This window comes from Varanus komodoensis, unplaced genomic scaffold, assembly GCF_004798865.1.
Source record: "Varanus komodoensis strain SLA01 unplaced genomic scaffold, ASM479886v1 scaffold20_1, whole genome shotgun sequence".
Taxonomy (NCBI): Eukaryota; Metazoa; Chordata; class Lepidosauria; order Squamata; family Varanidae; genus Varanus; species Varanus komodoensis.
The window spans coordinates 8,994,980-9,009,421 of record NW_025335587.1 but is presented as its reverse complement, the minus strand read 5'-3'; the positions used below and the strand labels follow the sequence as shown (position 1 = coordinate 9,009,421).

General features: G+C 39.2%; 1 protein-coding gene across 1 annotated transcript in view; it reads right to left on the bottom strand.

Annotated features, from left to right (window-relative positions):
* The window catches only part of PATJ (PATJ crumbs cell polarity complex component), a 186,254-nt gene that overhangs the window by 148,395 nt on the left and 23,417 nt on the right, over nt 1-14,442 (bottom strand). The window contains exons 9-14 of the mRNA XM_044430263.1: nt 13,718-13,808; nt 9,984-10,075; nt 8,613-8,754; nt 7,369-7,503; nt 1,793-1,869; nt 1,299-1,355 (exon numbers count right to left, since the gene is read on the bottom strand). Of these exons, the coding sequence (XP_044286198.1) occupies nt 1,299-1,355; nt 1,793-1,869; nt 7,369-7,503; nt 8,613-8,754; nt 9,984-10,075; nt 13,718-13,808 (594 nt within the window). The remainder of the gene's footprint in view (nt 1-1,298; nt 1,356-1,792; nt 1,870-7,368; nt 7,504-8,612; nt 8,755-9,983; nt 10,076-13,717; nt 13,809-14,442) is intronic.

Genomic DNA, 14,442 nt, shown 5'->3' with positions numbered 1-14,442 from the left:
AAGTAAGTTCTTACAGAGTAGCTTAAATGTGCCAGACTCACTCAAAAACAACATTCAAAACAGTTCTCGAAATGTTATGTGCAAGCAACTCCGATCACAATATATTTAGGTGATAGTACAGAGTTTTCCAATTCTTCAGTAGGTGCATCAAGAAACAAAATAAGTTTTCAAACATTTCCAGTGTCTAATCATCCAATACCTACATATACAGACATCTTAGGGGCATGCTACATGATCAGCATAAAGCTGGCAAGTTTGGAGGATGCTTACATCTCAAAATGTAGAAACAGCTAAGTACAAAGAGAAGAACTGCCTTGTTTTGCCACCTTCACTTGGTGGATTGCTGGATTCATAACTGTCAGTGTTCATCATCTGGAAACTTAAAACTATCATGGAAAGTGGGCATCTATTGAATTGCAGTAGTTGGAAAATTCTACACAACAGCAGGTTTCTTCCTTTATCAAAATGCAGGCTTAATTCATGTGATTTTAAAAGGATTTATGACATGGTGACCATATACACACACAATGGGATACTAGAATTTCAAAGAACCCTGTCTTGCTGTTCATGAATACCTGCCCTATTCATCTTTTCCCCCCAGTGGAAGCAGCTAAACTGCCAATGAAATGGAGGCTTAATGCATTATCCAAACTCTGGTCTCCTAGCTGTTGGCTCCAAACAAGCCAGGAACTGTAAACTAAGAGAAAAATGATTAACAATTCTGGCTGCTAGGGGATAGCTTTCCTGTTCTGGTTAGGGTTAGGGTTCTATGGGTGGAAGAAACCAAGAAGGAGAAATTATGGATTATGTGCAATAGCATGAATGGTATGCCAAGATTATCTGGATTTTTATTTTTATTTTTTTTGAAGTTAGTGTTGCTTCCAGCAGGCAGGTGATGGACTGAGTTATCAATATATCCCTTAAAATATTTCCAATTTAGGCATATAAACTGCATTATACCTCAAGTCCTTTAACAATGAATATTCCAGATTTTGGCACAAAGTTTTTGAACAGCAAAGCTGCAGAACAATGGACATCTGACCCATATATTTCAAAAAGGACAGAATACAATTGTAGAAAATGAAGGACAGGCTTCTTGGCTGAATTCATGCTCAGTATAAAAGCTGCAACATTCCTTGGATATGCCCAACATTTCAAAAACATTTATGTGCAAGAGTTTGGTTCACCCTATATCCTTTCTCAGCATCTTGCAGAAAAAAAAGAGAGAATAAGGCTTTGTTGCGATGGGGGCAGCATAGAAATGTTTTAAATAAATAAATAAAACAAAGATCCAATACCTTAGCATATTTCTGTAGCTCTGCATCATCTGCAACTGGAATGTCCACAGTGACAACCTAAACATTGAACAACAGAAAAAAATATAAAATAATTTATTTCAAATTAAAAGAATTTTATCTCAAAATCATTGGACGAAAGCATGTATTATTTCTCTGGCTTTTTTGGGTGACATTGCAGGGGGCAGATTTCCTGGTTCACACATAACAGTAAACAATCTAGCAGAACACAGATTTCCTGGTTCACAATAATTGAGAATTTTTTAAAATTCTGAGTTAATGTGCAGTGAGCTATTAGGATTGAACATTTGTTAATTACAATGATCCCATAATTCAACCCAAAATGACTGGGGAAACATATCTTATGTGCAGATTTGGTGGATAATGTAACTCCACCCCTAAAATTCTAAACCTTAACCTGTTCTTTAATCGTAACAGTGTCTAACATTAAATGCACAGTGATTTAAAGGATATAAAGAAGCATTTGGATAGCATACCATAACTTCAAAATCAGGTCCCAACACTTTTTCCCACTTAGACTTCAATATATTTTCTGGTCGCTCCGGGGGTTTCCCTAAATACAATAATTAACATTAAAAACTATCTCCTTGAAAGTGCATTTATTACACCAGTAAGCTGCAGTCATTCCAAAATAAGATTACCTTGAGCTTTTTGCGTGCTGAACAGAATTTTGTAGGTGAACAAGTCAAGCACCAGCTAATGCTGAAGATATCTTTCAGTTTTGAGATGTATGGAATATAAGTTTGCCTAGATGAGGCGGGAAGCCTGATTCACTGAATAGTGTAAATTACCTTTCTGTGATCTGGTGGTCCCCAGATGTGCTGGACAACAGTACAACTGTCCACAGCCAGCATGGCCAATGGCCTGGAAATGGGGCACCTCCCTGGGGAAGCCTGTATAAATCTTCTGGTGACCAACAGCTTTTGGAGACTTGGTATAAATCAACCATTACTGAGTACAAAGTTAATTTCTGCTGACTCGATTTACTGGTTGATATTCATAAAAAAAAAAAAACACTCCTCAAGAAATGTGCCAGCTCCCACTTGCAAGAATATGTTATGAAAAGCTATAGTACTAGCATGAATCTGTAGAATTTATTGATACATTTGGCAGGTATAAAGTCCAATTTGGATTAATTAAGCTTCTGAAGAACTTGTGCTTGAATTCATGGTAAAGTTCTAAAAATCTGCAGGAACTTGGATATCTTGGCATTTATCCCTTTTCAGCTTATTTGTGCAGCCAGAGTGGTATTATAGCCATGTAAGACAATTCAACATGGCTAGACAGTGTAAAATGACTGGCTGCCCTGCAACGAGAAACTAAACATACTTATGAAAAGCTCCTTGCCTATGTAATATTGAACTCACAGCAGTCAAAATTTCCCACATGCAGAGAAAATAATATATTTTTTTAAAATGAAGAGTAACAGCAACAGTACCACCACTTTTTTCTATAGTCTATTTTGTTACAACTTTGGACAAGTTACAGGACAGTTCATATAAGCAGCTTTTTGTGTAGGCAAACTCCTAATGCACACTGCGGACATTTGATTTTTTTGTTCTTTATCATTGTTTTGTAATATGTTTATATGATAAGCGTGACTAGTGTCACCCTGGTTGAAATTACTGCAAGTAGTAATCTGGCCAGTGGACTTTAAAAAACAAGCATCTGTCCTGTGGGTCATGTTACACAAAACGTAGAATTCTTGTCTTGACATTTGAAATGAACATTGAATTTTAGTGTCACACATTTTTACACTCATTTTATAAGGCGAAAAAAAGACCCATCCAACTGCCAACATTTAATTGAGTCACCAGAAAGCATTCAAATAGATCAAAGAAGCATTCCTTCAAGCTTTAGCTAGGAGACAAGTTACAATGAACTTGGCAAGCCTAATTCCTGGGCAAACATGCATAGGACTGGGCTGTGCCTCTTTCAGGTACACTGATTTTCCTTCAAATAGTATTGTATAGTGTTATTTTGAAAAGCTCATAATCACTCTCAGCCATGCCAGTAGCTAATTTTACCTCAGCTGTGTTGTCAGATTGTTTTTTTGATACCATGGCCTTTTTTGTGTGACCTTGGATAATTTTTACTCAACTATATCACAAATCTTGCTTCACTTTTTGAAGACAATGTTGTATTTCATACAGTCCTGTGTTGTAGTGCAGCTAGGTAATTTTAGGCTCTCGACTTCATGATCTTAGGCAACCTGTGAGGTAGGTTGGGCTGAGAGTCTGTGACTGGTCCAAAGTCACCCAGTTGGCTCCATGACTGAGCGGGGACTAGAACCCAGATCGTCTGAGTCCCAGTACCATGCTCTTAACCACTACACCACACTGGCTCTCATCAGAAATAAATTGAAAATAAAGGTGCCAGTATTATAACGCTTTTATACAAATCTACTGCTCAGTCAGCACTGAAGTACCAGTCCAGTGACTGCATCATAATATTGTAGAGCAGGAAAAGGTGATGAGAACAGCCAAACTGATCAAGGGGTTAGAAAAAGTTACTATTTTGGAGGCTTTTTGGCTTAGAAGAAAGGGAAGAAAAAAAGGACATGACAGATACTGCAGAGGAAGTAATAATTTCTCCCTGTTATAGAATACTGGCATCAGAGCTCATGCAATGAGATGGAATGGCTGTAAATTCAGGAAAAATAAAAGGAAGTACCTCAGACAGCACATAATTAAATGATGGCATTTATTAGCATAAGATATGGAGATGGTCGCTAACCAGATGGCTTTAAAATGGGATTAAACCAAGTCCTAGAAGATGGCTACTAGTCACAACGACTATAGATTGCCTCCAATATTAGAGGCAATATTGCTTTCAGTACCAGTTTTTGTGAATGAAAGCTGAAGGATGCTAGTGTATTTGGGTCCTGCATGTGGGCTCTGTTGTAAGAGGATACTGGACCAGATAGGGCTTTGGTCTGATTTATCATGGCTCATTTTATGTAGCTTTAATACAGAAAAAGGCGATCTCTGTCTAAAAATACATTTGTCCCAGGGCAGGATATACTTTAAACCATAAGCACGAACACCTTTAATTAGACCTAGAAGAAAACAGTCAGTCAGGGGAGCTGTCACACAAACTGGTTGAATATATTCTTGTCTTCCTACAGACATTAGGAGCAGGATGGAACCATCTTGCACCAACTGCAACTTCAGAGTAATCTTCAAGGGCACACAGTCCTTGAAAATGCAGAAGTAGAGATAAGGAAGCTGTTCCCAAAATGACCCAGGCCTCCACAACAGATGCAAATGAAAAGAGGCAGTCTTGGTTACTGCTGCTGCCAGCTTCAAATCTGCTTTTATTGAGTGAATAGCCAAAGCAGGCCACTCCCAAAGATACTGGAATTGCTCAAGAGTGCCACCTGCATCATGTGCAGATTCAGCTTCAGTGTACTGAGCTTCATCTGAAGCTTACTCACTCACCCATGCATCCATCATATTAGATTAGAGCACAGACAGCTTCTGCTAGACTGGAAAAGGTCTAAAGTTATCCACATAGTGATAACACAACCTAAAGTCTTTAGATCAGCTTTCTCAATGGTTTAATGTTGATATCAAATTGCACTGCTCATAACATGGAGCATTAAGAAGTAGTACAGAAGTTACTTAAACCAATTAGATCTCCTGGCCTGCCATGATACCTTAGCCAGATGTTCAGTCCGGTCTGAAATAATGGAGTTATCTATGATACAAGAAGTCTGCTGAGATTACTGCTTTCTTGTGAACCTCCAGACACAGAGCATTCACTAGGGCAGGAATGACACTTTTGCTCCGTAAATAGGTCAGACTGAAAATGGGTTGAAAATGCGTAAATAATCCAGGAGTAATTTAATTTTCCCTTCCTAAAAAGGGAAGTTAGAGCTAAGCAAACATCCCTTGTATTTTATATTTTTTTGCACTCATCAAAGTACAGGATCCTCTGAATCCAGATTGGGGCCCCAGTGTGGGGTATAGGGGATCTCTTCCTCCATACTGCAACTCTGATGTGGATCACCGTCCCTGCTATTCGCAGCACTGAGAAATCAAGCAAATACTTTTCTTTTTCTGTACTGCATCACTATTGAGTACTATAAATTACAGTTGCTGGTCTCCCAGTGGAAGGGTAGCAGTAGGGTAAAGCCCCCCTACTAGGGGGATGCTGCCTGCTAGGATCCTGATAAAGATTGGCTCCCCTGCACTTACGCTAGAGTAAAAACAAATTAGGTAGCTGCATTAATGTAACATTTACTTTAGACAGATTCCAATGAAGTCTAAAGTTTGTCCAGTTTCCTTACATTAGTATAGCTTAAGGAGTGTATAATTTTTCAGTTTTTTAAATGAGGGTTACATCCTGCAGAAACTCAATGACATTCCTAGGTAAGCAAGTTTACGTCTATGAAATGTTAAGAAAAAGGCACTGCAGATATGTTGTACAGCAGCTGGCCACTGGACACCCAAACACTTAGCAATTGTGTCTTTTCTTTGTTCCCCTCAGGTAACACTGGAATATATGCAGCGCACACAAACATACTGCCCTAAAGTATGAATTGGATTTAAAGGAGGAGCTGAACCTGGGTTTTCCTACAGTTGAACCCAACACTGCAGCCAGTGCATCATACCTGAGCCCAGGTATTGCTAATCTGCTTGGATATGCTAGTATGTATGAATATATATTTTCAAATATATTCCCCTGACTGCACCATTATTTAAACATGGTTGTAGCTGCATCCCACAACATTATTCTAAATCTCTTCAGGAAATAGTAGTTTGAATGAAACTTTAGCACCATTAAACCTAGAGAAATAATGCATTTTATGAAACACGCTTTTTACATTAAGTTTGAAAGGCGTTTCCAGAGTTTAGACAGGGCATTAAATTAGTGGTGTTTTACTTTAGTGCTATTATAATTTAGTGCCTGTCAGCATTTCCAATATAAGTACCTATTTTTGAAATTTAATTTGGCCATTAAATTCTGCTCCAGGGTGAACTTTTATAGACAGTGTTTTACTATCAACCATGTTTGAAATGAAATGACTGCTTTTAGCATTCAAGCAAGAAAGGTAGATCAATGTATTTACTAGTGTGAAAACACTTTTCTACATTCCTGTATCTTAAATGGGTTTTTACCTTTCTATAATAAAACAGAATTTTACAGAATGACAAGCCTGTGGATGTAGAACTGCATGCCACAGACCACTTATTTGGTTTTAAAATCTTTTTCATTATTCTGTGAATGCCCAGATATGGTGAAAACTGATATTATTCAAAGTCTTCACAGCCTACCAACTGCAACACAGGGTATGAAATAGAAATGCTTATATTTCTAAGACTTGTGCATACTGTATCTCATGAAGTAAAAAGAAAACGTGCAACTTGGCACTGAAATAGCTTCTAGAGAAGAGGAACTGGGATAGTGAGAGGTCAGGAAACTGAGTCCTGTGCAGAATGACTGAAAGAGCTGGATATGCTTAGCCTGGGGAAGATTAAAGTCAGACATATGAGCTGCCTTCTAATACCTGAAAGGCTGTCATGAAAAAAGGGGGGCAGACTTGATCTTTGCTGCACCACAGGATAGGACTAAGAATAATGGTTAGAAATTGTAGGGAAGCAGGTACTGGCTAAACATTAGAGGGAACTGTGTAACAGTGAAGATGAGTGGCAATGGAATAGACTGTCTTAGTAGGTAGTAGGTTCTCATTTGCTGCAAATACTTAAGCAGAGACTGGATGGCCATTTGTCAGGGATGCTAGCCACACCCTGAAAAGCAGAGCTTGAACTGAGCAGGTGATTCTATTATTTATTCAAAGGGGAAGTTTTGATTTACTTCAAGTATTTTGGCTGCCTTTCCAGGTATTCCAGTTCAGTCTAGGTCTACTCAAGGTACGACTACATTACCTCCAACACAAAACATTGCTCTGCTTGATTTGATCAAAACAAGCTGCTGGCGATAGAAATCGAAAAGATTCTAAACTAAGTAATAAAATCTTTACATAAGGAAAAAAATAGCAACTTACTGCAACAATCCAGAAAAATTAGAAATGTGACCTCCAACTTACCAATTGTTTCTAATTTTTGCTTCCATTTATTTTCAGAGCTGTCTTTATGCCCTTGAGGCTCCTCATTCTCATTATCTAGGTCAGTTTCAGTCTCCACAACACCAGTCAAGGTTAAAGTTGGCACATGTGGCTGCACTGTAAGTATTTCAAAAGTTGTCCATTAGTTATGGAATTGGAGGATAGCATACATTTTCTTCCTCTCCCTCCATAGCACATCTGATTTGTGATACGACACTGAATTTTTCACAGGATCACTTACTGGGGATAACTCCTTCCCAAACACCCTGTTATTTAGATTGTCAAGGAAGTTCTACAGTGAACACATAAGGTGAGGAGAGTCTGTTTCTTCCACTCCTCAAATGAGTTCTTAAAGGGGTACAATGACAAAGAAAATAATTGAAATTGGAGTATTCTAGAGAGTTGTCCAATTAAACCCTCCCACTAATGGTATGGCTTTCATCAATATAAGGGATAGGCCTTGACAGGGGAAGCCATTCCCCCTTTTTCCTGCAGCTCTCCATGAGCATTTAAAATCTGCTCCAGAGAGTTTAGAAGAAGAAGGTAAAATCCCATTGTACAAACATTAGTCCACTTGTGAGACATTGGATTTCATCTATTGTTTATATTTCAGAAAAATATTAAGCTCCACATAGGAGCTTAAAACAAATACCACTGGGTTTCAGTTATTTTCCCATAGTTTATCCTGCCTTTCCACAGACCATTATTTGCTAAACACAAATAACTTATTATGAGAAGCCATGTTTTCCTGCTGGGTTGTCAATGGTGGGTTGTAGTTAACAAACCATGGATTTTTATTGTGGCTGGATTCAGATTACACAGTAACCCATATTTCAACAGTGACCCACATTTCAATGAACCCATAAATTCCATGGGTGAGGGTTAACATCATCTGAACCCACTTAAACTGTACCATGCCTTTTATTATTTACTCAGAAAAATGGTAGAATGGGCATGGATTTTATTTATTTATTAAAACATTTTTGTGTGTACAATTTTCCAAACTTGATCAAGTACTGAAGGAACAACCAGTTTTGTAAATAATTAAGACTAAAAATCAACTTTTAATCCAAAATATTTATTTATTTATTTATTAAAAGTTTTTCTATCCCATCCCCTACAGAACATCTCAGGACGGCTTACTGAAGTGCTCAGGAAAATCAGCATCAGACTGCTGCCTTGCCTAGAAAATAATGCAAATATTCTGAAGGTAGGAAGAGGTTTACCTTTGTCTAGACCTTGTTCTGAAGAAGCAGCAGCATGCAGTGATTTCTTTCGAAGCAATGCTAGATGAACTGTCAGTCCTGTCCTACGCAATGCTTCCACAACATCTTGATTTGTGTAATTCTCAATGTTAACACCATCAACCTAACATTCAGAGAGCCATACAATGTAACTGGTAAGGTGCATGACAAACTAGATTGCATGAATGAGAATAACAACTTGTATCATTTATTATGGTGTATAACCAAAAATTCATCCATGACTATCCAGATGAAACATGGATTGAGTCTATATGATCTCTGCACCACTCAATACAAGAATAACAGCAAAACATTAATGCAGCTCCTTGTCTTTTCTTAACCATGGAAACACAATCACGCCAATGTTTGGCAAACCCAAATATTGATCAGCTGCAAAAGGGAGTACACAGGAATATTGGATGGGATCAGAAGTTCAGGTATTTAAAAAAAGAACAGAAAGAGATAATGACCCAGCTTGTATGTTGTTGTAAATTGCCTTGTTTGTACAATTGGCAGGTAGTCAGTGGTTTGTTAACTATCCTGAATATGCACAAATACCTTCAACAGTACAGCCTGTCATATCATGCAAATCAGACCACGGTGGCTTGATGGATTTTGGGGTGCTTGTACTCATGTCACTGGTCAGGTTCATGTGACACTGCTGAGAGTAAATTACACTGGTGAATGCAATTATGTAAATTTCCTAGCATACAACCAATATGTGCTTGTTAACTGCTGGTTAATCTGTGGACAGGGGAATAAGTGAATGCACTGGCTTCCACCCGCCCAGTCTCACTAAGTTAAATCAGGATCTACCCATGTAACAAACTATGGGTTGCATGACTGGCTGCTCTTTCCTCAAAAACCTCCAATGCTGTGTGTGTATATCAGAATAAACAACCTGGTGAAGGGATGCCATTTAATTCAGAAAGAGTTGGAACATTAGATTGCTCCTTCTGGTTCCTGGTTACTCAGGATTTGTTTAAGCCCTGGATAGCCAGAATATACAAACTGGGCCAGCAGTATGAATTGCATTTTTTCCCTGTACATCAAGTACAGGGTGTGTGTGAAAATACCTGCTATCTTCTTCCTCTAATTCCAGCACACATCATACCCTACACCATTCCCAAGACCCACCAACCCCCAGGAACAGATATGGAGTGTGTAGAGGGGGGGAACATGATAGGCTGCAGAGAGAAGCAATAAGGTCCCTTTCTATTAATAAGCCATTTTCTATTTAAGTAATAGAAAGTTAGGATCCAAGACTTTCTCATTTACCATACAGGCCCATTTATTTTTCCATGGTGGTATTTTATTCTGAATGTCAAATGTTCTTCAGAAGAGTCAACTTACAGCAATAATTTTGTCATTAACTTTTATCTGACCACTTTGTTCCGCAGCACTGCCAGGTATTATGTTTTTAACAAAAATCCCAGAAGATTCTACTTTAGAAGAGAACAGATAAGAACACTATTAAGATATTATCATATACTTAGAATGCGTGTATTGAGAGTAATCAATTTACTGTGCAATTGTAGACCTCTATTGTACAATTATATTCAGAAGTATGTCCCACTGAAGCAAATGGGTCTTAATGTCAGATAAGTGTGGCCAGAACTGCAGCCTTGGAAAGGGAATGGGGGAAACCAGAGCAAATACAAGAGTCATTTGGCAACTCTTTGGCAAAGTGGACTAGCTCATGAAATATTATACCACAGAAAATTCATGTTAAGCAATAAATCACAGACAACAGCAAAGGTATAGGAGAAATATACACATATCTTGAGATACTACCATATGGCAGCTTCCATACAGCCTGAAGTACCTGATCCTGTCTAATCTTGAAAGCTAAGCAAGTTGGGACTGGTTGAAATCTGAATGGTCACTTGAAATGTTGTGAATGCCAGAGAGTTTCAATTATGTGAGATATAAAATACAATGTAATGTAATACAATAATAATAATACTGTAAAAATGCTTACTTCTATTCATCATCCAACTGAACCAGAACACCAATTATATGTATTATTCAGATGTTTTGGAGAGCACAACAAATCTTAGATGGTTGTTTAAGAGTCTGCTTAAATCTTCTAATGTAAGCCATATCATATATCATGTATTTTAGTGTAACAAAGAGATCAGTGAGTTTCAACTCTTTTTACATCAAAATATTAGAAGGCTTCAATAAAATGGCATTGGAATCAATTAAACTGAGTGTGTAGGAAACTAAACACAAGTTCAAAATATTTGACGTGACATAGTAAAGAATCATTTAGGAAACAATCCTATAGACACTAGTCAGCATTAAGAAGGTAATAGTGTCTTGTGGATTCTGAAGTCAGAAAAGAGTTCTTTCCTTGGAACTGGGGAGCGCATGGAAAGAACAGAGCTGGAGTCTTTCTGAGGTTTTCAGAGTGACCATGCAGAAGGGTTTAGTACGTGTCCTGGGGAACAGGGAAGAGAGGAGAGCAGCACTGCCAAGACAACAGGTCCTGGCAGTGCCTCAGCCTCCCTCCCATCTGGCCACATTTGGCTGTTTAACTGCTTTGCAGAATAGGAGGAGATCTTGTTCAACGGGTTTGTTTTCTGATTTGATATCTACATCTTTTTCTTAGTGATTAGTTTCTTACTGTATTTCTATTACGTTTTGTTTGCTTTTGCTTCATTTCTTCAATCTCTAAGGGTCCCTTGGAGTTCTACACTGGTAGCCTCTTTGCTCTTGCCACTTGGCTCTCTAAAATATTCTTCTAATATTAACCTTTTATTTATGCTGATGATTTACACTTCTATATTTTGTGTTCCAGGTCTTCCCTCCCTCCCTCACCCCCCTCCTCTCTTGGCCTATTATGTTTGTTCTTCAGTAATTCTTTTTTTTTTCTTTAAAACTGAGCGGGGTGGGGGCGGTTCTAACCACAGCTTTCATCTTCTTTGATTTCTTCTACTGTTTTAAGTCTTGGTGCTATTTTTATATATCATATTTTACATTCTAGGGGCTTATTTTTTAACATGTTTATCTTGATAATTGCTGAATTGTGCCTTTTCAGAATTGTTTCAACTTTTCATCAATTTTTCTAAAGCACAGTTTGTCTTATTGAGACCTAACCAGTGTAATGCTATTTTTGTTGTTTTGTTTTGTTATCCTTCTTTAATTATTCTTCATTTGGCAGTTTATCTTGCCTTCCTTGCTGGTAAATGTGATCATGTTTCTCTGTCTCCTCTCCTGGCTTCCCTTCCATTATTATATTCATTTTAAATGAATGCTTGCACTGTGTGATTTCTGACTAGATTCATTCTTTTTCTTTATATATTCCTTCCACTGCCTGATGTTCCCCTGATAGCAATTACAATAGTTGCCTCATACCTCTGTGCATTTTCTTTGGAACTAGCTACATATTTACATGATTAAGTCCTTCTTTTGAGTTAAAATAGATTTCTTTTGGTGCTTCTTAACAGGAACTTTTTACAGTAACTAAATTTTTTTATTTAATCACTCTTCCCCTGTTATCTTCCCTTGCCCACTTCTGCTTTAGGTCACATGCAGGTAGGCAGATGTTTTTGATGCATCTATTCATTCGGTATTTCTGTTATACAACACCCGGTTCTCTTTTAGCCACTTAAAAATCATGTATTGATTAATGAGGGCCACAGGAACATCTAGAGCAGGGGTCTCAAACTCAACTCACCTGGGGGCCGCTGGAAGTAGAGTCTGGGTGAGGCTGGGCCGCATCAAGTATTCCACCACCGTGGTGGTGGTGGGCCGCTCATCTCACAGCCAGCCTGGGCACCGCCGGCACTTTGAAGGCCGCAGGGCCCCTCCCTCGTGCCCCGCCTGTCCCGGCAATTGGCCCGCGGACCGCGAGTTTGAGACCCCTGGTCTAGAGGACCAATGACTTTTCAGAGGCCCAGCTCCCACATCAAAAGAGCTCTGACTTCAGAGCTGGGACTCTGCACCTGCAGTAGAGAGCCCCTTGGTGTGGAAAGAATTGCACTGGCTGCTTCTCTGGGGGTAGTTCTGGGGGTGAGACCAGGATTACCAAGGTACAGCATCCAGCATCCTTCTCTCCGTGCCTGCAATGCCATCACCCCACAGTCAGCTGACCTAGGCTGGGGGTGGATAAAACCCAAAGAATTGAGCAGCCTTTTCTTCCTCTCTTGGGAGGTTTTGCTATTGCTGCCGTTTCTACGCAGTGGCATCCTGCATATCCTGTGCTGTCGGAAGGTAAGAGTTACTGTGTATAGGATCAGATAGAATCTGCTTGTTCTTTTGTTGTCCAGATGGGCCAACAAGGCCTGGGAGTGGGGTTCTTGTGGCTGCAATTTGTCTTGCTGCTGCTGTCCAATTCCCCTTTGTGCCTCCATTCCCTCTTTCCCACCTTTATTCTTTTTAGATTTTGTACTTGTTCCTTTACCCCTGTATTTTAACCTTTTAATAAAGTCGTTTGTTTCCCCAAGCTTGGGGTTTATCATGTGCTGAATCCAGTGGCCGGCTCAGGGTGCTGGGACCAGGGACCTGGGACCTGGGCAGGATTTGGCCCAGCTGGAGTGTGGAAACCCTGCTGGCTTTCCATTACAGTAGCATTGTAGGAAGAGCCATCATGCCCCTTACACATATATCCCCTGTTCAGCCACAGTTCCTGAACAGGGTTCTGTGTTCCCAACTTTTATTGCATTGCTTTTCTCCATGGGCAGTTTTGGAAATATCTGTAAGAACACATATGTAAAACATTAAATCAGAACTAAAAACCTAAAATAATCACCACCCTACCATGATGGAAAAGCACTGATTTTTTTTGTTAACAGCACAAAGGATGTAGAACAAATGGTGCATTTCATTCAACAAAATTCATACAGTCATATTTTGTTTTAATTAAAAGTCAGATACATAATAAAAATGTAATCTAGTTTCAAAAGAAAATTAGAGAGACTGGCTGCAAATTAGACAATATGTAAAATAATGGACAAGGTTCATTCATTCATTAAAAAATAGACAAAATTCCCCCCACTCCCACTTTTAGCAATTAGTTCTCTGCCTCAAGCAAATTTGCCAATATAGCTCTTTATTTGCTGATCAACCTGTAAACAGCTCACCTGTACCAGAAACTCCTGAATAGCCAACAATTGTTATACCAAGGCTCTGTCCATCTTTTTTAGTCAGCTGAACTTCAAGAATTTCATTTTCCTAGGAAATAAAATCACATTGTTTATTCAGCCTAATGTTTAACATAAGAAACATTCCTAAAATGTTCTTCAACTAATGCATTTCTTCAGCAAATACAATGAATACCAACAATTCAACATCGAAGTGATGAGATGCTAAATAAAATAATATTTCAACAACAGTCCACAAGAAATGAATCACTCTCATAATTTGATTGTTCTAAAGCAGAGTGGTCCAACAAGTGGCCCCTGAGGCCTTGTTCAGCAGCTCTCTTGCTGTCCAGAGTCCCTCTGTTCCACCCTGCACTCCTCCAATCTGGATTGCAGCAATGGCATGGGCATGTCTGTAGCAAGCTCTGCCAAGGTTGGTGACCTGTCCTGCTCAGGAAGAGAGTAGGTTGAGCTGGCAGCTTCACAAAAGCCCCATGCCACTACAGCTGATGAGTGCAAAGGCCTTTGCACATGCCAGCAGGAACGGGCAGGGCATGCTAGGAAGAATTGTCAGCTCAAATAGAAGAGGCTCGGTATGCCAATTCTAAGCAGGAAGGAGGGGCTGAGGGGATCACATGGGTTTCTTGGAGGGAGAGATAGGGCAGAAAGTGATGGCCCACCCAGAGGAGTGCTTGGCTGTGATCAGAGAAGGATGCTGGATGCTG